Source organism: Rosa chinensis, chromosome 2 (assembly GCF_002994745.2).
Source record: "Rosa chinensis cultivar Old Blush chromosome 2, RchiOBHm-V2, whole genome shotgun sequence".
NCBI classification, from domain to species: Eukaryota; Viridiplantae; Streptophyta; class Magnoliopsida; order Rosales; family Rosaceae; genus Rosa; species Rosa chinensis.
This window is the reverse complement of record NC_037089.1, coordinates 65,460,290-65,483,807: the sequence shown is the minus strand read 5'-3', so window position 1 is coordinate 65,483,807 and position 23,518 is coordinate 65,460,290. Positions and strand designations below refer to the sequence as shown.

The window sequence follows — 23,518 nt, the reverse complement described above, 5'->3', positions numbered from 1 at the left end:
TAGTCATGCTATAACCTAGTTACAGCCTGTTAAATATGACGAAGAAGAACTATGCTTCTTTGATGTGAGCTACTTCAGATTTGGTGTAAACCAGATAGGCAGAGACCATTCATGAGAACAGTGATCCTTCGGGAAAGGAAATGTGTAACGTTGGATGCTCCCATCTGTCAAAGAATACACACCAAGATCATGCCCGCCTTCGAAAGCAAAATAAATTCGGTTTCTGTCAAGTGTCTTACCATAAGGATCATAAAGGCCTACAGCAGATGGGATAAATGATACGCCGGACTTGCTTACAATTTACAAACAATATCCGATTACCAAGGTCGGTTACTTCTACCCATCGAGGACCGTTATTATGCTCTAGCTTGAACACTCGAAATCCCTTAGTACGAGGAACATCGATCGCACGCTTCAGCGGCTCATCAATAATGTAATAACTCTTACTAACAAAAGTCATAAACAACTCTTTTGATGTACGATCTTTGAATATGTAAGTCACTGGTTCAGAATTACTCACATGCATGCGTCAATCCCATGCAGGGCGGGAAGGAACTGGCCAAGGGTAATGCATAACTAACCTCACAGTAGTATAGGTATGAGCACCGGCGCCATTGGCATCTATGTGGATGTCAAACACGAATAAAACTCTCGGTGCATTCATCCTCAAGACATATAATTTCTCCTCAACTATTTCGATATCGATAAGCTCTTTTCCGAACCCTCCAAAAACCACCTCATCAGCGTCAATGATGGTCCATGATTTATCGGAGGTCTACAAAAAGCCAAACGACCACAGGAATTATAACTAGCCACAAGGCAGTGCGGGCTCGTCGGTACCGAAGATGCTACTACTTTAAGCAAGAATGATAGTCCACCATCAATACTACCGTACGGGGGGGGGGGGGGGGGGTGTGAGCGATGGTGAGTTCTGATGGTAGCATGACTCTGGCAGTAGATATTGGATTCAAGAAGAAGTTGAAAGCAGTAAGAGTGGTGTGATCTTGATCTAAAGTCTAAAGTAAAGGTGGCAATGGTATGATCAACCATGATCAGCCACCCCTCAATTGGCCCAACACACATTAGACTTTGCTTATTACAAGTGTGATTTGTTGTGTAGAGTTTATGGTCCTCATGACTTAGACTTAAATAGTGATGATATATGGCAGATGATGGGGAGTGACGAGTACTGAGCATAAGTCATGGTAGTTGAGGAGCAGGCCAGAAAGGTTTTTGCGCCATTGCCATATCAACAGCTGCAGATCTCCATGAAGGACATACTGCACGACACCGAACGTAATCTGATATAGATAAGTACTACTTCTGTAGAATCAATGGCAGAATATCTTGCGGGAGTTGTTTAGACCACCTACTCTGCATGCGCACCTCTTGTTTTTCCGAAGTAGAAGAACAATATTGTTCTGGTTTTTTTGGCATCCTTTTAAATCACCCAAAACATGAATTAATTAACAAGAAATCAAATAAGAATTGTTGGTGAAATTACAATAAAATTATAATTTCTATATGAGAAACTCGTTGACAATAGGCTGAGTCGCGGGTATCTCGCTCTCTTTAAGGAGATCCAAGCCCTCTGCGGAACAATGCCGGTGCATCAGAAATCTCTTGACTTGTCCCCTCCAGGATACAACAGCCCAACAACAAGTTGTGTGGCTCACACCAATCTGCACAAATTGGAGGAACCCAAAGCTCCACCAAAAGAACACCTTTCTTTGGCAAAAAAAACACACAAGACACTTTGGGGGATTTTGGAAAGAAAATTGACGGGCGAATAGTAGTGTTTCGTAACAATATTACGTAAAAGCAATGATCTGTTTGAGCATGCAACAAATGGTGCTATTTATAGGCTCATAGGACACTCCCTACCATTAATAGGGTAGTAACCAAAAGCCATAGGTTACAAGAATTAAAACAAAAAAAAAATCAAAATAAAACACCATGAGTTACAAAATAAAATTCAAAATAAATTCTGAATTTAAACACACAAATAAATTCAGATTTTAAACACAAAATAAATTCACCCAAATTTAATTTCAATAATAAATAAAATATTAAAATGTAACAGCATTCCCCCACTCATTTTAATATTTGAAAAAAAAAAATATCAGCCAAAGTTACCGGCCAAAGACGAACCATTATGCATCATGAAGGTGTGCTCTGCATTGAACCTTCACTTAGTGAAACAACAATCCCTACTCCAGAGTTGATAGTGGTCTCAGACTTGAACTACAACTGCTTAAGGGAAGATAAGAACTACTGCTCACACATAATAATTCAGGTGTTAATATGAGCTTTATTAGCCAGCACGTTACGGCCTTGTGCTTATCCCGGTTTTCATGAATGTATTTTAAGAATAAGCCCAATTCTCATAGAGAGCGGCCCCACTCTCACACTCATATAGGTAAAATCCGTCAAGGATGCTCTTGTAACTATAACATCCCACTCATATGAGCTACAGATTTTATTAAGAGTTTTAAGTAAACTCAACCTTCATATACGTTACAAGATTAATGCACTTAAATCATAAGGATGAGTAAGAAAATATAGTGCATTTTTCTTATGCCCACCTTATGATTCGTTTTTCCCATTGAACCCAGTTTTTAGGATCTCTAATCACCAGATTGGGTGTCCTCATAAATGGCTCATGACGATATGGGCTTCAATCCCATCCCCCTCGATGTATTCCAGACCTTTTCCCTTATCAAGCCCTTAGTTAACGGATCTGCAAGATTATCACATGATTTAACATAATTCACATTAATAATTCCATCACTCAAATATGATCTCACAGTACTGTGCTTTCTTCTTATAGGTCTGGATTTATCGTTTTAATAACGGTTATTTACTCTACCAATAGCTGCAGTGCTATCACAATGAATCAATATAGGTGGTATATGTTTTTCCCACAAGGGAATTTCATGCAATAAATCTCTCAACCAATTTGCTTCTTCACTTGCTGAAGCTAGAGCAATAAGTTCAGCTTCCATGATTAAATTAGAGATTATTGTTTGCTTCTTTGATTTCCAACAAATAGCACATCCACCTAATGTAAAAATATAACCAGTGGTAGAGCGAGAATCACCTGACAGAGTATTCCAATTGGCATCACAAAAGCCTTCAAGTACAGCAGGATATTTTTTATAAAATAATCCATAATTTTTAGTACCAAGCAAATATTTCACAACACGCTCAATTGCATGCCAATGTTCTTTACCTGGTTTACTTGTGAACCTGCTAAGTACTCCAACTGCATATGGAATGTCAGGTCTAGTGCAGTCAGTTGCATATCGCAAACTGCCAATTAAACTAACATATTCCTTTTGATTCATCACATCATTTTCACTTTCAACAGGAAATAAGTGAACACTAGAATCAAAAGGAGTAGACACATGCTTGTGGCCAACATAATCATATTTCTTCAAAATTTTCTCAATATAATGTGACTGATCAAGAAAAATACCATCACATGTTTTTGTTATTTTCATGCCCAAAATAACATTAGCCTCACCAAGATCTTTCATATAAAAATTGCTCTTAAGCATAGCTTTTGTCTCATTAATTACATGCAAAATTGAGCCAAAAATTAAGAGATCATCCACATAGAGACTAATAATAACATGTGAATTTTTCCAAGATTTATAATATATGCACTTGTCACATTCATTTGATTTATAACCATTTTCAATCATGCAGGAATCAAAAAATTTTATGCCACTGTTTAGGAGTCTGCTTTAAACCATAAAGGGATTTAGATAACTTACATACCTTGTGCTCTTGACCAGGTTCTATAAAACCTTCTGGTTGGTCCATATAGATCTCTTCATCTAAATCACCATTTAGAAAAGCTGTTTTCACATCCATTTGATGAATAATCAAATCATGAATTGCAGCAATAGCAATCAATAATCTAATGGATGTAATCCTTGTAACCGGAGAAAAAGTATCAAAAAGTTTAGATCATGTTTTTGCTTAAAGACTTTAGCAACAAGTCTAGCTTTATATTTGTCTACACTTTCATCCGGTTTGAGCTTTTTTCTAAGGACCCATTTACACCCAATGGTTTTAAAACCTGTTGGTAAATCTACTAATTTCCAAGTATTATTAGAAATTAGAGACTCAATTTCATCATTCACAGCCTCTTTCCAAAAAATTGCATCTGGTGATGATAAAGCTTCATGTAAAGAAATAGGATTTTCCTCAACATTATAAACATAATAGTCAGGACCAAAATCTTTTTCAACTCTAGTTCTCTTACTTCTTCTAGGTTCATTTTCATTAGTTTCTTGTATATGCAAATTAGAAGAAGAAGAACTAGGTTGTGAAAAAAATATTTTCTCTAGATTCTTGACCCCCACTATTTTTTGATTTAAAAGGAAATTTTTCTTCATGAAAAATTTCATCACCAGATTCAATCACAACATGATTTTCAACATCAAGAAATCTATAGGTTGTACTATTTAAAGCACATCCAACGAAAACACAAGTAGTAGCTCTAGCACCCAATTTTGGTCTTTTAGGGTCAGTTAACCTCACAAAGGCTAGACAACCCCAAACTCTAAGATAACCCAAATTTGGTTTATGCCCCTTCCACACCTCAAATAGTGTAATTTTTTAATTTTTATGTGGCACTCTATTCAACACATAACAAGCAGTTAAAACTGCTTCACCCCAAAGATTAAAGGGAGCACCTGAATCAATCTACATGGCATTTGTTAACTCAATCAAAGTTCTATTTTTTCTTTCTGCCACACCATTAGATGTAGGTGAATAAGGTGGAGTAACTTCATGAATCACTTCTAAAGATTGAACAAAAGAATTGAATTCAGAAGAATCATATTCTCTCCCTCTATCACTTCGGAGTTTTTTTAATTTTTCTACCGAATTGATTTTTAACCTCAAGGAGGAACTCTTTAAATTTGGCAAAAGCATCACTTTTATTTTTCAACAAATAGACATGAGCATATTTAGAACAATCATCAATAAAAGTGATAAAATACCTGTTACCTCCACGAGTTAAAATTTCCTCAAATTCACACAAGTCTGTATGAATTAATTCCAATAGCTCGGTATTCCTTTCAACATTTTTGTGAGGCCTTCTAGTAATTTTTGCTTTACTGCAAGTCTCACATTTTTCAAAATCTTTTTGCACTGAAGGAATTAAACCCAAGCTACTCATGATTCCCACATATCTACTACTTATATGACATAAACGTGCATGCCAAAAATTCAAAGAAGAGAGCATATAAACTGAAGTAGATGCTTTATTATTATTCTCAACATTCAATTTGAAGATGTCATCACAAGTATAACCTTTGCCCACAAATGCACCTTTTTTTGGTGATCACATATTGGTCATATTCCATACTTTATTTAAAACCAGTCTTATTAAGAAGATAACTAGACATCAAATTTTTTCTCATGGAGGGTGTATGAAACACATCTTTCAAAGTTAGCACCCTACCAGAAGTAAATTTGAGTTCCATCTCACCAGTTCCAAGCACATGAGTAGTATGTGAATCTCCAAGCATAACTGTTTTGGCCTCCTTAAAAGGAGTGTATTTCTTGAACCAATCTTTATCATAGCAGATATGCCTATTAGCACCACAATCTGCCCACCATCCTTCAACACTTTGAACCATATTTACATCAGTTATCATTGCCACATATGGTTCTTCAGTGACGTGTGCTTGAGGAACAGCCTCACGTTTTCGATAATTGCAATTTCGAGCAATATGCCCACTTTTGCCACAAACATAACAACAAGTATATTGTTGCTTATTTTCTGAAGGAGGATATTGGTTCTTATTCACATAGCTTGGTTTGCCTTTATTATGTTGGTGAGGTTTACCAACTTTTTCATATTTTTCTTCTTTGGCTGCATAAGAGAATTTTTATGAAAATGACCATTGGGCATATTATTATTGGAAGATACTAAATTTACCTTGGAGGTGTCATTGTTTGTATCTTGCATAAGAACATCTTGACCTCTTGCTTCCTACTCAACTCGGATGCGAGTCGTCAAGGTCTCCAAGGAAATCTCTTTTTGTTTATGATGCATGGATTTTTGAAACTCTTTCCATGAAGGTGGAAGCACTACTAGAAATATGCTAATAGACATCACGTCATTTAAATCGGTTAAGATTTCAAGCGATGTAAAAAATTATTTTAACATCGGTTTCTAAAAAACCGATTTCTATTTATATAATTAACATCAGTTTGTACTGTTGACTGATGTCTAAAATTTGGTTTGAAAATTTTAAAAAACGCGGAAAGCCTGAGTTCAAAGTTTTCGTGCAAGCGGGAACAAAATTAGATTTGGTCTGTTTCGCACTTTACCTCACTCACTAGCGACCCATTTGCTCTGCTCTCCCCCGACACTCTCTCTCTCTCTCTCTCTCTCTCTCCGTCCTAATCGAAACAAAACACAAAACTCTAGAAAACGATTCTCTCTCTCACTCTCTCCCCATCCTATCGACCAAAACCACAAAACCCTAGAAAACAAATAGATTTCTTTGTGGTCAGCTCGGAGGTGGACTGGATGGAGCTGTGTGGCCATGCTTCTAGTCGTGGTCGGAGGACGTGCAGCCTAGTGTTGACTCGTCAGAGGAAGGCAAAGAAGATGGTAGCTCCATTGAGTCTACCCTGATGGTCGGAGATCGGTGACAGAAGAAACAGAGTCCTCCAGATCCACTTTCTCTCTCCTCCTCCTCTTTCTCGTCTGTGCTTTAGGGTGGTCCAGTACTGTGGTCCTCTTCGGATTCGTATAGAGACGAACGTTTCTCTACCTACTATACTCCGACATCGACTCATTTAGTGAAATCAGATCTCAAAATCAATTGTTTAAGACTATCAAGGTGGGCTAGTTGCGAAATCAAATTGGAAAAGCAGTTCTAATTTTTAGTTAGTAGTGTCGATTTTGGGTTTTTTGCATTTGTTTTTGTTCTCAGTTAAGCTTTTCCTGATTGCTTCTTCTTCTTATGCTCAGTAGAGTGTCGAAACTCGAGGCTTTGATGCGATACTGTGGTATTTGTCATTGAAAGAAATTTCGAAGAAAGGAAAACAATAGAAGCTCTTGCGTTGTTGGGATCGGGGAAAGAGAAGAAGAGGTTTTTCATCAAAGTTGATGTTTTATTGATGTCTGTGGTTTTGAATCGGTGGATTTTGCTGTGGTTGGGTTACGATTGATCTTGATTTTTATGTTTTGTTGAGGTATTGATCTTGGTCTTCAGTGGGTGATTTTTTTTTAGGTTTGGATGTTCGGTTTTGATGGATGTTTGGGTGTTTTCTTTGTGTTTGACTGGTGGTGATCGTTTTGTTCTTTGTGCAGGTTTTATGCAAAGGAGTATTTGGGTTGTTCTTTTGCCAGTGTTCCTGGTTTGGTTAGTTGGTGTTACTTGGTTGTGCTGCTGTGAATCAGGTATTTAACTTTTGTTCTCTAATTACTCGGTGCTACTTTGGTTACTTGGTTGTGCTGCTGTTGCTGTGTTTATATAGTTCTAATGGATGGTTTGTCTGGGTTTGTTCAGCATAACGTCCAATTGCTGCAAATCAATATGGTTAATTAAACTTCAACTATTTATCTGCATTCCATTTTCAATCGACATTGTTTAGCTCTGCTTAATCAAATCGTTAAAGTATAGTACTTTCTGATTCTTTGCTTGCTCTGTACAGAGAGCGAGACAGAGAGATGTGCTACTAATGTAGAAGTAAGTGCTACTTGGTCCCTATCAGTTTCTACTATGTTTGAAACAAGGAGAAGTCCTTTGAGTTCATATTGATGATTCAACATGATCTTTTTTTATCATAATCTGATTTATAATAGGTGAATTATATGCTCAGGCATTTTTAAGAAAAGGAGAGCCACATCCAGTGGAACCTATAATTGATAGCAGCAGGTTTGTCCTATTTTTCCATAAAATTGTACAATCTATGTATCTTGTAAGGTTTATGTATCAGTTTACCACAATACTCACGTAGATTGAATTTATCGAGTCTTATAACTTATGTGAATTTTATTTTATCATTCTGAGGCTGTTGGCAAGTTGATGTATGTTTTGTTCTACAGATACTTTGTTCTTCATGCAGAGGAGAACATTAGTGAGCTGTTGGCCTCTTTTAAAATCTCTTTTATAATGAATTCTATTAGCCACGTATATAAAGATGCTTTTGATTCCTTTTCTTATCCATTTTTAACTTGCAAGGTAGCTCATCCCCCTTTCTCCATCTTCCAATTGATTTATAACTATATAGAATATAGGAAAAGAAAAGGCATGATTCAAGAGAAACCAGCCAGTAGTTGCTAAAATCTTAAAACAATATAGCAAAACTTATGTGCAATAATATGTGTATATCCAGAGGGTTTTATTCACTTTTTTTTCTCCGTTATTTATTCATCTCTGGTCATCATTACTTTTAAATTTATGCAGATGGTCGACTTCGGCATGCTTTCATTGGCTTAGGATTTCAAGAAAGAACAGAAGCTTATGATTTTCAAGTAGCCCTGCATGATCACATGAAGTATGTTCTATACAGACAATGCTTACAATTTTTTCATGGTCATCTTTTTTTTGCAACAATCTTGATGTGGTAGGGAGAGGAATGTTATTTTCTTTTCTTTTGTTGTTGTATATGGAGAAGTTTAGGCCATATGTCCCCTTCTCCCTACTCTTTGTACTTGTTTTTATCAAAAATAGTATTAATGAGAATTTTCTTTGTTAACAACTTGTATTCTCATTGTGATATTTTTCTAGTGAAGAAACTAATTTATGCACATAGGGAGTAAATCACCTTTAAACTAGAAATTGAAGCAAGAAGAACGAAAAGACAACTACATGAAAAAAAAAACTGATGTTATAAATGACTAAGAACATCAGTTTTATAATAGTAGATTGTAAACTGATGTTAGTAAAGAAAATGTACATCAGTTCCTTAAAAGGAAGCGATGTCTAGAAGCATCTTAAACATCGGTTGTTTAAAAATAAGCGATGTGTGAAGTAATTTTAAACATCGGTTGCTTAAAAAGAAGCAATGTCTGGAGTCATTTTTAACATCGGTTGCTTAAAAGGAACCGATGTCTGGAGTAATTTTTAACATCGGTTAACAACCGATGTCTAAGTTTTCATGATTTTTAACATCACCCACTAAGACATCAGAATTTTTTTTATTAGACATCAGTTAAGAACTGATGTCTATGAACTTTATTCTAGTAGTGAAGTTTATCAATGATACCAGCCACCACTAGATTTTCACCAATTTTGACACATTCAGATGTAACTTTAGCTACAATCATTTGGAAGTCTTGGACTTGCTCCGCAACCGACTTGCCATCCACCCATTTGATAGCGAACAAAACGGCTTGCAGCATATTTTTTCGCACAAGCTTCCTCGGTGTCATATTTGCTCTGTAATGCTTTCCAAATTTTCTTGACAGAAGAATATGTTATATCATAATAATCATAAAAATGATCAGCAAGACAGTTCAAGAGATAGTACCGACAATTATACTCATCTTTTTGAAAATTTTCAACTTTTTCTTCATGAGCAAGGAGTTCATCATCCTTCATGCTTTCGGTACTCTTCTTTGATGGATTCTTCTCCGTTAGCACATAGGCAACTTTGAGAAGATTAAGGTAGAAGAGAACTTTTCCATTCCATCTCTTGAAATGTGCACCTTTGAAGCGGAAAGGCTTGTTGAGATCTCTCACATTGTCAAGCGGCTTCTCTTGAGTACGCTCCATCTTCTTTGGATCTTCTTAAAATTGTTGGTGAAATTACAATTAAATTATAATTTCTATATGAGAAACTCGTTGACAATAGGCTGAGGCGCGGGTATCTCGCTCTCTTTAAGGAGATCCAAGCCCTCTGCGGAACAATGCCGGTGCACCAGAAATCTCTTGACTTGTCCCCTCCAGGATACAACAGCCCAACAACAAGTTGTGTGGCTCACACCAATCTGCACAAATTGGAGGAACCCAAAGCTCCACCAAAAGAACACCTTAATTTCTTTGGCCAAAAAAACACACAAGACACTTTGGGGGATTTTGGAAAGAAAATTGATGGCGAATAGTAGTGTTTCGTAACAATATTACGTAAAAGCAATGATCTGTTTGAGCATGCAACAAATGGTGCTATTTATAGGCTCTTAGGACACTCCCTACCATTAATAGGGTAGTAACCAAAAGCCATAGGTTACAAGAATTAAAACAAAAAAAAAATCAAAATAAAACACTATGAGTTACAAAATAAAATTCAAAATAAATTCTGAATTTAAACACACAAATAAATTCAGATTTTAAACACAAAATAAATTCACCTAAATTTAATTTCAATAATAAATAAAATATTAAAATGTAACAACAAGAACTACCAGGACTATTAATAAAAATTATGGGGCTGAATCCTACAAAGAAGATGATTACCACTTTGAATCGGACTACAAATCCCATGCCGACACAGATCTAATCCTTCTTAATTAATGTAGCTAGTTATCAGCTTGCGGTGTGTATATGTAATGTTCTTATAATCAGAATGATCTAATTTACATGAGATTAGTATGTTCTAATTTACAAGAGAATTCCTACACTGGGCTTGAGAAATTTCCGAATTATATTATTTTGATTATTATGTTCTAATTGGCGATTTAGTGCAGATAGCAAATGCGCCAATATTAATTCACAGTCCTCTTCAGGAGAGGAAGTTATCCTTGTATTTTAAGAGGGCCTCCTCATTCTGACCAATTGGCAATATATATAACTCAATCATATGTTGAAACCACTCAACGTTTTAGGTTTCACTTGGGAATCATCCTTGCAATATAAAAGCTCAGTTGAAGATTGTTTGATCATCTGTTTGTTGTTTAGTATAGAGATAGATACAGTTCTTCATTATGACCAATTGACTGTATAACTAAATCATTGAAACCACTCAACATGCATCTAGATTTTACTTAAAATATAACAATCCTAGCGAAATATCAACTAGCTAGATTGGAGATTGTCTGGTTAAATATTTTTTCTTCAAGATGATCCTGGTTGCAGAACCTAAATTATGTACGGTTTTGCTCATTAGTTTTACAAATCGAAATGAGGAGATCCCTTTTTTTTTTTTTTTTTTAAACAAGGGTGAGTGCGGCTGTTCTCAAGTCTTGATTAAAGAAACCATATAATACATAGGGCGGACGTGGTGCATATAACCCAGAATTACAAAATGCATTAAGAGAACTTTGTGAGATAATAACAGGAGTCTCAACTAAAGAAATGTATTCTAACAAGCACCAATTAGCAAAGAGTCCTCTACCGGCTATTCTATTTACTTTACAATCGTGGTGACATACCGAAAAGTACTAGCTTACTCGAAGCCATAATTTACTACTATGATCAGTTTTCCCACTATATTACCACTATAATATAAATCCAGTGACACTTAGTATATAAAGAGGAGGTCCCTTTTTTTAATACAAGGAGGAAGTCTTCTCTCGAAGGAAACTAGTTAATTAAAAGTGTTATTATTCATAAGAGTATTTATTGGGATCAGTAAACTTATAAGAGTCAATAAAATGTTTAAATGAGGATAAGTAAAATACTTATTGGATTTATAAGTATTTTATTGAAGGTCAACAAAAAAATAGAGAAGAAATTTTTATTAATACTTTTTTGGGTCCTTGACCCAAAATACCAAAATTGACTAAAATTATTCCACTTATCCCAGCAACAGATTTTTGTTCCCACTTACACAATTTAACACCAAATGACAATTTTGTCCCTCAACACAATTAAAGAATTACAATCATTGCCACTCCCTATCTCTCTCCTCCTTCCGATCCAGTCTCTCTCTCTCTCTCTCATCATGGTCAAGTCTTTGGCGAGGTTTACCTGTGTTTTCTGCCAAGGTCCCTTTATATTATGTCCTCCTCCGAGCCCAACTTCGAAAATGGATCCTCCAGGCAGCGCCAGCAGCAGCCTCTGCTCACTGTTCCTCCCAGCCACATCGCTTTCACAAGTCTGTCAGCGTCACCAAGCAGATCCAACAGGGCACTGGCGCAAAGATCCGAATCGAGGAGCCGCCTCAACTTTACTCACCGGACCAGGTCATCGCTCCCAGTCGCAATCCGGGCAAAACGATGACGGTGGGTTTGGTTGGGCAACAGAGGCAAGATAACGGTGGGTTTGCTCTAATTCGGAATTTCGCCGATGAATTTATTTTCAACAAGTATCAATCTTCGGAATTGCTTATAGTTTTTCAGACCTTTGTGTAAGGAACTGGAGAGGGAGTTGTTGGAGAGGTCGAGGTTTTGGAGGCGCTGGAGGTTACAGATCAACGACCGGAATGGAAATGATATGGTGCCCAGAGTATTTTCTGGGTACTCAAATCGAAATTTTTTTTTTTGGTAAAGTGGGGCAGAAGGCCAGAAGGCTAGGAAAGAAAAAAAAGGTTCTATTGGGGGGTAATAAAGGGCTCCTGGGGGACAATATAAGTCTGTTAAACGTCTATTGGGGGGGGGGGGGCAATAAATATTTTGAATTGATGTAATCTCCTCATTTTTTCTTTAATCAAAGTTTTATTTGTCTAATTTTATAGAGATTAGTTCTCATTCTGGCTACCGAAAGTTCTATTGGGGGGCAATAGACATCTATTGGGGGAAATAAACATTTCCGGCTACCTATGAGATCTCCGATGACCTTTTTGGAGACCTCCGGCGAGGTTTTTAGAAAAGTCCGATGGGCGGCGGTCGGTGACCAGTGACCGGATTCCTGCGAAAGTTGCCCGAAATCCGACGGTAGGTGACAGGGCTCTGGCGAAGTCTCCTATGGTTTCTCTCTCTACCATTTTCTCTCTCTAAGTAAAAAAGGGGTGAGGGTAAAATAGTCTCAAAAAAGAAAAACTTAATGGGGTATTAGGTAAGACTTCCTTAGAGTGTTTTGGACTTTTGGGTAAGGAGGAATTAAAAAAACTTAATGGGGTAAGTGGGAAAAAAAACCCCTAGATATGGGGTAAATGGACAAAATTAGGGTGTTGTTATTAAAACATCTTAAATCTCTATACACACCCTTCCCATTTTTTGTTCTTTAAATTCACATTTATTATTGGTTAGATGTCTTAATTAGCCTTCTTTTGCAATTTTCTTTCTCATTCTCTAATACAAATTCAACTTATCTTCAGAACCCTCAAATTCAGAAGACATACAATGCTATCGCACCAGTTCATTTTTATTTTGGTCAATCAGTCGTTCATTTTTTTTATTTCTACCCTAATCCTTTTGCTTCAACAAAATTCGATCGATTATTTTCTAAATCTAAGCCCATAATTGGACCAACCCCCAACCCTTTCCCCCTCTCCCGGTCATCTTATATGTCTCATGGTTGTTCTTACAAATAGATGTGGTAAAAGAATAGGAGAGAAAACAGCGGTCGTCTAATTGTGGGTTTAGATTAAGAAAATAATTGATTGAATTTTGCTGAAGTAAAAGAATTAGAGTAGAACAAAAATGAACGAGTGATTGACAAAAAAAAATGCCATAGCATTGCGAAGATTTGAGGGATTTTGGTATGAAGATGAGTTGAATTTGTATTAAAGAATGGGAAAGAAAATTGTAAAAGATGGTTAGTTAAGACATTTTACCAAAATAAATGTTAATTTAAAGAATAAAAAATTGAGAAGGGGGTGTGAATAGAGATTTAAGGTGTGTAAATAACAACATCCTTTTTTTATCTAAAAATGTCATCCCAATGTTGTATTTCAGCAAGCAGTATCAGAACAACATGACCCTGAGGGGTGGTCATAAAATGTTGTTTTACAGAGTATCTAATAACCATATTCTAGAAACATAATAAGAACTAGCATACCCAAGAATACTCACCTTTTAAAGTTACGCATTTTTATTCCAAACAAAAACTAAAGACTCAGAAGAATTAAAAGAGACAACGAAGTTTTGTGACCTGAAAACAAAAATTAAACAGCAATAGGAGTAGAGGATGACTCCTCACCCTTCCCTCCCTCCTTAGGCGTCAGCACCTCAATCATAGTTGAAGGCTCCACCTATCACCAATTCACCATCATCAGATGCAGATTTTTGAACCTTAGTACCCACTTCAATTGCTTCAGTCTCAGAATACTTAGCATGACTCTTCCATTTCTGAGGCCTTTTGGCCTTCAGATCCATGTTCAGCTCACAAGCTAGTTTGGAATTGTTTCTGCTCCACTTTGGTCTACTCAATTTCTTCGTCTAATCTTCTTTGGAGAGACTAAAATTTTAATGCTCTTTATTCAACATAGAGTTTTTATTTTTTGACATATCTCTTTTACCATTATTTCTAATCAGTTTTTAAATTTTTTCTATTTCACTGAAAATTATATGCAGAAGTTCTTATTAGGATTTAAGATTGAATTGAAACTTGTGCTGATTATAGAATATACTGTAGTATCTCTGAGTGGCTGGCTTTGTGCTATACTGTAGTATCTCCGAGTTCTTTCTCTCTGCTAATGATGTTATTATGGGGGGTGTGGAAGTAGCGCAACCAATGTTTGTGGTATGGTCAATTCCGCTCTGCACATCAAGTTTACTTCCAAGTTGTTACTTTATTTCACTCTTTCAAGGCTGCAAGGATTCCTGAGAATGTCAAACTGGGGCGCCAAGTTAAGCCTTGGTGTCCTCCTTCAGCTGGTTGGCTTAAGGCCAATATAGATGGGGCATTTGACATGACCACTCGGTCTGGGGGTCTGGGTGTGGTAATCAGGGATTCTATTGGCACGGTGGTGGCTGGTGCTTGTGGGACTTGTACTGATGTTGCTTCTCCTGTGGTAGTTGAGGCCTTGGCTTGTCAGCTGGCATGCAAGGTAGTAGTGGATAACGATCTGGGGCCAGTCATGTTTGAGGCTGATTGTCTACAAGTTGTGCAAGCTATTTGCGCTGAAGGTGAGGATACCACAGTTTTTGGCAGAATTATTGATGATATCTCTTCTTTATTATCTTCTCTGGCAGGATCATTCTTTTCTCATGTTTATAGGGAATCGAATAAACTAGCACATAAGGTGGCTAAGTATGCCTTGTTGTCTGGTGCACAAGTTTCATGGAGTGGGCATGTCCCTCCAGGACTTGATGGACTTTTTTCTACTCTTTGTACACGTTAATTCATCAATAAAGTTTGTCGTCCTTTGCTTCAAAAAAGAAACTTGTGCTGATTAAATTATTGTTCTCTTTCCCATTGCATGCAAGATAATGTGTGTTATGTAGAACTGAAATATAGAGGTTAAAACCAGTGGTGGATCCAAGATTGAAACCTTGGGCGGGCTTGGATTTCTTAAACACAATATATATATATATATATATATATATATATATATTACAGAGAATCTCGACGGTGTGAGATAATTTTATTAATTTTAAAAAGTCACAATATAAGCCACAATTTTATATGCACAATGAAAAGAAAAGAAAAAAAGTACCTTGGAAAGCAGTAGATTTTAGCTAATCTAATAATGGACTCAAGTTTTTGCCATTCACTTTGTGTTATAGTTCGTAGTTCCAATTCATAGTGCCATTCACAATTAAACAAACAAACATGCAGAAAGAAGCCTTCTATTTGAAGCACAAAGTTGATTAGCACAACACTTTAATTAAACCCAAACTTGACAGAGCATCATTATACAACTTGATTAAACCCAATCTTGATTACTCATTAGCACAACAAAATTGCTACGTTATACTTTAATTAAACCCATTGAAGAAGTGCAGATAAGCCTCAAAATTACACAAAAATCTAAAACATCAACAAGGTCTAAACTCTAAACTAAGAAATTAGCTTCATCCCACAATATAGCCGTAGAGAGTATAAGGAATTGGTAACAATTTCACCACAATCAGACTACCAAAGTCAACCATATAAATTTCCTGCTAACCAATTACTCAAGTCTCAAATCATATTTACCAATTACCTTTTTACCACACAGTACAAAACACCAAAGTAGCAAAAAATGTCCAAAGCAACCAACTTTATCCACAAAAACTAAATCTTTACAAGACCCAATAACGCATATGCAACATAAATGAATCAGGAGTTTAGGGTTGAGAACAACCTTGGGAGCGACGGTGGTGGACTGGTGGCTGGCTGGCGGCCTTGACGATTAGGCAGTGGAAGGAGCAGTTCAGTGACACTGCAGTCTGCAGCTGGAGAACCAAACTTGCTGTTTGAGGGTCTAAGCCCTTTGAATGAGGTCAAGCTCCTGGCCGAGATAGCACAACAATTTTCAATTGATAAGTATTGAAATCAATTGCAGATTTGTAGAACAAGGAGACGGAGAGAATGTTGCATATCAAATTTCCAGAGCAAGAGAATTTGATGTCTTGATGTCTTCATCTCTGAGAGAAGTGGAGAAGGGCAGAGAAGGCGAGAGGAGGAGGACGACTGGAGGAGAGTGCCGAACTGGGTAGATCGAATAGCCCGAAGTCATTTTCTGCTTTGGAGTCGGGAGAGTAGGGTACTTTGGGTGGCTTCAAAAATGTATACATCTAAATTTTTTTTTTAGGCCAAAAAATCTTGGATGGGCTGAAGCCCGCCCAAGCTTCTACTTGAATCCGCTAGTGGTTAAAACTCAAAAGCATGAAGAGAGGAATCAGGCGATAATAGGATGAAGAGAGAATATGGGGTGAAAATGGAAAGTTGGAAGGCACAATACTTGGAGCTAAATCAATTTGTGCAAAACCATCCAAATGCTATCTGATAGTTCACGGAACATTCGTTTTCTAGACCTTTAAAGTGTGCAGAGATGAATCAAATATGCTACCTCTTTAAGGAAATCTTCGAAAATTGTTTACTTGTTTCAATGCAATTGTATGATTAACTAATATCAAATTTGATTGATTTTGTTTGTACAAATTATACTTTTATTAAAATTTCAGATTAGATTTTTTTTGAGTTGAAAGAGGTTAGACTTTATTGATAATCAATGAGTTTTAGAGTACATATTTCTTTACATCTATTACTCTTCATGGAAAGGAGCATGAGACTAATATGAGCTGCTAGAAGATGGGATGCTTTATTGGCTTCCCTCCTAGCATGAACCAAAAAATCCAAAAAAATTTCAGATTAGATAGAAAGAATCGAATTGACTTGGTCTAAAATGATTTGGATAACTATATATTGTTGTATAGAAAGTAAGCTGAATAATTACCGCCGTATTTTAAGAACAATAGTTATTTCATCTTACTTTCTTTTTACTTATTTCAGCTTACTTTTCTACAGAACAATAGTTAATCAAACCATTTTGGACCAAGTAAATGGATACTTTTTTTTTTCCTTATCTTTTTAAAAAGAGGATCAAAGGGTGTCAAGTTTCTAACATTAAATTGGAGATGATCTTCTACATGTAAGGTTGCATTTGATATAATGATATAATTTACTCTTGTTCTTTTCACGGTTATTATTCGAATAGCAGCCTAAACATTGGAAACCTCTAGTACTCGGTGCTCGAAAAACACTCATCTTCTTGTTTAGAATATGTACCCGTAGCGTTTAAGATTAATTGTGTTTGAGCCCAAAAGTATTTTTGGCAAGATCCTTTGGTGGATTTGACCCAGTGGGCCGATACCTGCGGCCCAAAAATAAGCCTACTTAGGTTTGGGGTATAGCTTCGCTCATTCCGTGATCCATAAGGAAAACGAAATCTTACTGGAATCGAGTAGCAGAAATTGAATAGGAAACTTCAATCAATAATCCTTCTATAGCAAGGAACAGTTGAAACCCTAGGTGTATAAATACCAGGGTTAAAGGATAAAGGAAGGACCTCTCTCGAATCAATCAATCCCAGCGATTACAAAGCCTCCCCGGAGCAAACCTTCAACCTTGTTGAAACCCGGCGACCGTACTTCCAGTCCTAGTCTCTCCAAGAGCCGACTGCTAGTGCTACTGCCACCGATACTACTAGCGAAGCAAGGGTAATGCCCTCGCAACCCCGCGAAGCTAAAGTCATGTTTTAGCAAAACCCGTGCTTTCTCCGAACTTCCCGGTGATTGCTCTGCTCAGCCTGCAACGTTGAGTATCGATTCAGTGACGTGAAGAGATCACACCTAAAGCCCTTATCCGTAAGGCAAAAAGTCCTTTCTCGGAAGGCTAGAGAAGAACCTTGTAGCGAGGTTGATGCTCTCCTCGTCCACAACGCTTGAAGAAGAAGTCAGGTCAAGAGACTCCCCCGACGACTGCACCCTGCGGTGCTGGCACGCCTGCACGCAAGCTCAAAAGAGACAGTTTGCACGCCAACTGGTTTTGGAGCCAAACAAATTGCTCTATAACCACTCTTCCAAGTCAAATCCTTTGCTCTCCATTTCACTACTTACATATATATATAAGACAAATTTTTTTTCTCTTTCACCACAGTTTAGAACTTGGGCAGTATCGATGTCTTAGACAGTGACATACATATGTTCATAATGTTGATCATATAAAAGGAAACTGATCTAACCTGTCGTGTCCTAAAGGTCACACTCCACAGATAAACCTAAAAGATAACAAACTTTATATCCAAGCAATTCAAAAGGAAAGTCTAACGACGAAGATCATGGAATATTTACGGTTACAACCATATGGTCGTATTCTGTGGGCGCTATACAGCATTTTCATTGTCGCATCCTTTTTTTAAGTGTAAAAACCGAAGGCGTGGGGAGGAGGTAAACCATCAAAATCAAATCCTGGGTGTTGGTACTTTCGTCGAACGTGCCCCCAGGAAAACCAAACACACAACACCCATTTGTCACCGCATCAAAATCTGACATCCATCATCACTATAAAAGCGAAGGTCCTCTAGGATGCGGAGATTCGTAAGCGGCAGACTCAGAAGCCTCGTCGTCCATTCTTTACAGACCAAACAGCAGATTCGCCCTCAGCAGCAGACACCTCTATTTCTCAGTCGTTTCTTGTCCGCCGCTCCAGCTCTCGACTTCCCATCTTCCATGGCTGACAAATCTCCTTCTCCTCTCACTGTCACTGTTGGGAATATCAATCCCAAGGTTTGAGTTCATTTTTTCTCTTCTGGGTTTTTGTTTTTGTGTTTAAAGTGTGAGTCTTTTTGGTGAAAGTTTTGTTGGGTTGTTTGTGATTGATTGGTTCACTGTTGAATCCCAAGGTTTGAACTTTTTTGTTAGCTGGGTTGTGTTCTTCTTATGGGGTTTTGTTCTTCTTCTGTTAAAGTTTGAATTTTTTTGGGTGAGGAGTTTACTGGGTACTTGAATCACTGTGTGGTTGATTGGTTCACTAGTGTCTGTATACATGGTCAACGGTTATCTGGATCGATGTTTTCTGCATCTGGGCTGGTTTGATTTTATTTGTTGTTTTATATAATGGGGTTTATGATCAGAATTATCTTGGAATATATTAAGCATGATGGTTGCTTTCACTTGCTTTATCTTTCTTATATCCCAAAAAATAACATATAACAGTAGTGGTTACACTCGGTGTGTCCAGTTTTCTGCATATTTTAATTTCAACCCACGAGTAGTCATCTATGAGTAATGACATCATTGACTGAATAATTTTGGACCCGAGTTCTTTCATTTTTAGTGAAAGCTCTGTTGTATTTTAACTCTTTGACAATTTCAACTTGTATTTGGGTCATTCTGGTTGGGATAACTTTGGTTTTTGTTTTAATTTTTTTAGAGGTTGATTATTGAATGATTGGTACTTTGCTGTAATTTGATCTCCCTGTCAAAATTACTGTTTGCTTTGTTTTACCAAGTGAATGATATGTTTTCTCTTTGTTTTTTCAGGTTGTGAAGTGTGAATATGCTGTCCGAGGTGAAATTGTCATTCTTGCTGGGGTATATAATCGACTAAATAATGACTAAATCTAAGTTATTTCTTCTTTAATATTAGTCTCTATACTATAATGTTTTCGTGCCACAGAAAATTCAAGAAGAGTTGAAGGCTAATCCAGACTCTCATCCTTTTGATGAGGTGTGTTTCCTTTCTCCTTTGTTGATTTGCATGTTATATTGACCTCATAGATTAAAGGCATTGTCACTCGGGTACTGACCTTCAATTATGTTCCACAGATACTTTACTGCAATATCGGAAATCCTCAGTCTCTTGGCCAGCAACCAATCACTTATTTCCGAGAGGTTGGTTTGTTGGATTACACCATAGCGATAAATAATGACTTAACAACTCAAACCAATCCTGTATGATTGTATTGTTTTTTTTTTTTTTTTTTCAGGTTCTTGCATTGTGTGACCATCCATCCATCTTGGACAAGAGTGAAACGCAAGGCTTGTTCAGGTATTGGAAGATTATATGCTATGTGAATAACTTAATCCAAGTTGAATTGTTGTTACGTTTTATGATATGAGTACTGTTATCTATTTTGTCAATGGATTTTTTTTCAAAAGTCTATCGTTGGTATTCATTAGAAGGCATTAACTATATTGTGCCACCATCTCATTTAAACAATGGTATAATCAATCTTGTCATTGGATCATTTGCATTATGAAGCTATAAGATCAAGAGAACCAATACAATTTTGTAATAAGAAACAATGGATTCCCTATGTCGTCAGACATATCTTTATTTGATGTCTTTGTTACATTGCAGCGCCGATTCAATTGAGCGGGCATGGGAGGTTCTAGATCAAATTCCTGGAAGAGCAACTGGTGCTTACAGTCACAGTCAGGTAATAATTCATAAGTCCCACATCAAGGAAATTTGGAAAACATTGATGAAATTCATAAGTGGTACCGTTGGTATTTCATATGACTCATTACCCCTCTTCATCCATTTTCCACATCAGGGTCTCAAGGGGTTACGTGACACAATTGCTGCTGGAATTGAAGCTCGTGATGGATATCCTTCTGATCCAAATGATCTTTTCTTAACAGATGGTGCAAGCCCTGCGGTATCTTCTGACTACCATTCTATATTGCAGTCACATTCCTACAGTGCTGTACTATTTGGCTCTCGTGATATATTGCCACACTGCAGCATCCATGACAAATCATTTTCATTTCTCTCTTATCAGGTCCATATGATGTTGACATTGCTGTTAAGATCAGAAAAGGATGGGATTCTTTGTCCCATTCCTCAATACCCTTTGTACTCCGCTTCAATTGCGCTCCATGGTGGCACACTGGTATGTCTGGATTTAACCACCCAACTTCAATAGATATCACTTATATTCGGGCATTTAAAGTTGCCGACTATAAATCAAGCTTAACTTGAAGTTTAGAACTGATCAATAAATTGCAAAATCATTGAAAAAAAAAATGCAAAAACCCTAAGTTATGAGTTGCAGAAAGTCAAATTTGTAGAAATCTATCTATAGTTCTATACAAGTTTATATTGTGAGAATATTCAAATCTATTGTCTGGTTTATGCAGGTTCCTTACTATCTTGATGAGGCATCAGGGTGGGGATTGGAAATTTCTGACTTGAAGAAGCAACTAGAGGATGCAAAGTCTAAGGGTGTCAGTGTAAGAGCCTTGGTTGTTATAAATCCAGGCAACCCAACCGGGCAGGTGAGCTTTGAGTTGCTTTTAACTAGCCGACTTGTCAACAAATAGTTGACATGGAGGGATGTGAAACTTGAGCTTAATCTAGACTCGTCAATGGTTGATTTGTTTTTTGCTGTCTTGTCTGCAGGTTCTTGCTGAGGAAAACCAACGGCAGATTGTGGAGTTCTGCAAGCAAGAAGGTCTTGTTTTACTGGCAGATGAGGTCTGATTTACTTCATTTACTCTCTAACATTGTTGGAGTATTGCTGTATGTTTGTGGATATGTTCTAGTTACTATGTGGTCTTTATGTTCATAAATTTCATGCAGGTATATCAAGAGAACATATATGTTCCTGATAAGGAGTTTCATTCATTCAAGAAGGTAGCAAGGTCTATGGGATACGGTGAGACGGATATTCCACTGGTATCTTTTCAATCAGTCTCTAAAGGTAATTTGCTGGAATGTTGAGTTTGTCATGATGAAAGTAGATTTTTTCATGGACATCAAAGAATTTTACATGAACTTATGTTTGTTTCTTTTGGCTGTAGGGTACTACGGGGAGTGTGGAAAAAGAGGTGGATACATGGAAGTCACTGGATTTAGTCCTGAAGTGAGGGAACAAATATACAAAATGGCATCGGTCAATCTTTGTTCTAATATCAGTGGTCAAATTCTTGCAAGCCTAGTCATGAGTCCACCAAAGGTCTTTTTTCTCTCTTTAAGGAAATTTTGTATATCACTCTTTAAGTAAATGTTGTTTATCACTGTAAATCACTTGCTCTTTGATTAGTTGTTCATCAGACCATTTATTAACAGATGAAGCTTCTTTGTTGAATGCAGGTTGGAGATGAATCCTATGAATTGTATCTTTCAGAGAAAGATGGAATTCTGTCATCCCTAAAAAAGCGTGCAAAGGTTAGTATGAAAGAGTAAAGACAATAACATGACCCAATCTCTTAAAATTGTTCTGAATAGGAGTAGTCACACTTCATTTCTTTCTCTCATTGCTTTCTAACTTTCATTGATTACACAGACACTAGAGGATGCGTTGAACAGCCTGGAGGGTGTGACATGCAACAGAGCCGAGGGGGCAATGTATCTGTTTCCTCGCATAGACCTGCCTCAAAAGGCAATCAAAGCAGCAGAGGCTGAAAAGACAGCTCCAGATGCATTCTATTGCAAACGTCTTCTGAATGCCACTGGAATTGTTGTTGTTCCTGGTTCTGGTTTCGGGCAGGTTAGTTTGTAGTCAAGTCCTTGAAAGTGAATGTTGTTTGCTCTTTTAATTATAAAGATATCTAAATTGAATGTTTTTTCATTGCAATCAGGTTCCTGGCACCTGGCATTTTAGATGCACAATCTTGCCTCAAGAGGATAAAATTCCAGCTATCGTCAACCGTCTAACAGAGTTTCACAAAAAGTTCATGGACGAGTTTCGCGACTAGAATATACCCTTCCGTCTTTTGTCTTCAAAATGGTTCGGAATAATAATAAGTGCAGTCGACATTTATTCAATAGAGATGAATTATGAATAGATGTGCATTGTGTGAAGATTTCAATGTTTAAGTTTATTGTTTTTTTTTTTGTGGAGAATGAGTTGGACAACATAGCATGTGTTGGTACAGTCACATTTTTAATCTCAATAGTTTTGAATCACATGAGGTTTTGCAATTACTTTTTTCAGTCGTCAAGAGTCTAGGAGTGCCCCCAATCTCAACCTAGCACATTTCTTTCAAACCTAAGTGGTTACTCGTCTCTTTCTCCCCCTTCAGACAGTTTTCAATTCAATGTAGACTGGAGCTACTAGTTCAGGTTATAGATAAGGTGCCATTCTTCAGCAATCAACTGCTATTAGACCTTACAGAATAGCCCGGATACTAATAACTGCTGGGTCTCCAATGAAGTTATTGACCATGAAAAAGTTGCTGCATGTCTCTATCACTATGGAAGTTTGAAGGGGTTTGCACTTTTGCTCATTGGATTCAATTTATATGTACTCCAATACCATTGTAGATTCCATGCGGTACCAG

General features: G+C 37.1%; 1 protein-coding gene across 1 annotated transcript; it reads left to right on the top strand.

Annotated features, from left to right (window-relative positions):
* Positions 1-18,663: 18,663 nt before the first annotated feature.
* Positions 18,664-23,144, top strand: LOC112188260 (alanine aminotransferase 2, mitochondrial). Its single transcript, XM_024327341.2, has 15 exons — positions 18,664-19,015; positions 19,772-19,822; positions 19,908-19,958; positions 20,057-20,122; positions 20,218-20,279; positions 20,592-20,670; positions 20,788-20,892; positions 21,016-21,126; positions 21,374-21,511; positions 21,636-21,710; positions 21,816-21,936; positions 22,037-22,191; positions 22,329-22,403; positions 22,522-22,725; positions 22,817-23,144. Exons 1-15 carry the CDS (start codon positions 18,815-18,817, stop codon positions 22,931-22,933), a joined length of 1,611 nt encoding a protein of 536 aa, XP_024183109.1. The 5' UTR covers positions 18,664-18,814; the 3' UTR covers positions 22,934-23,144.
* Positions 23,145-23,518: the final 374 nt, after the last annotated feature.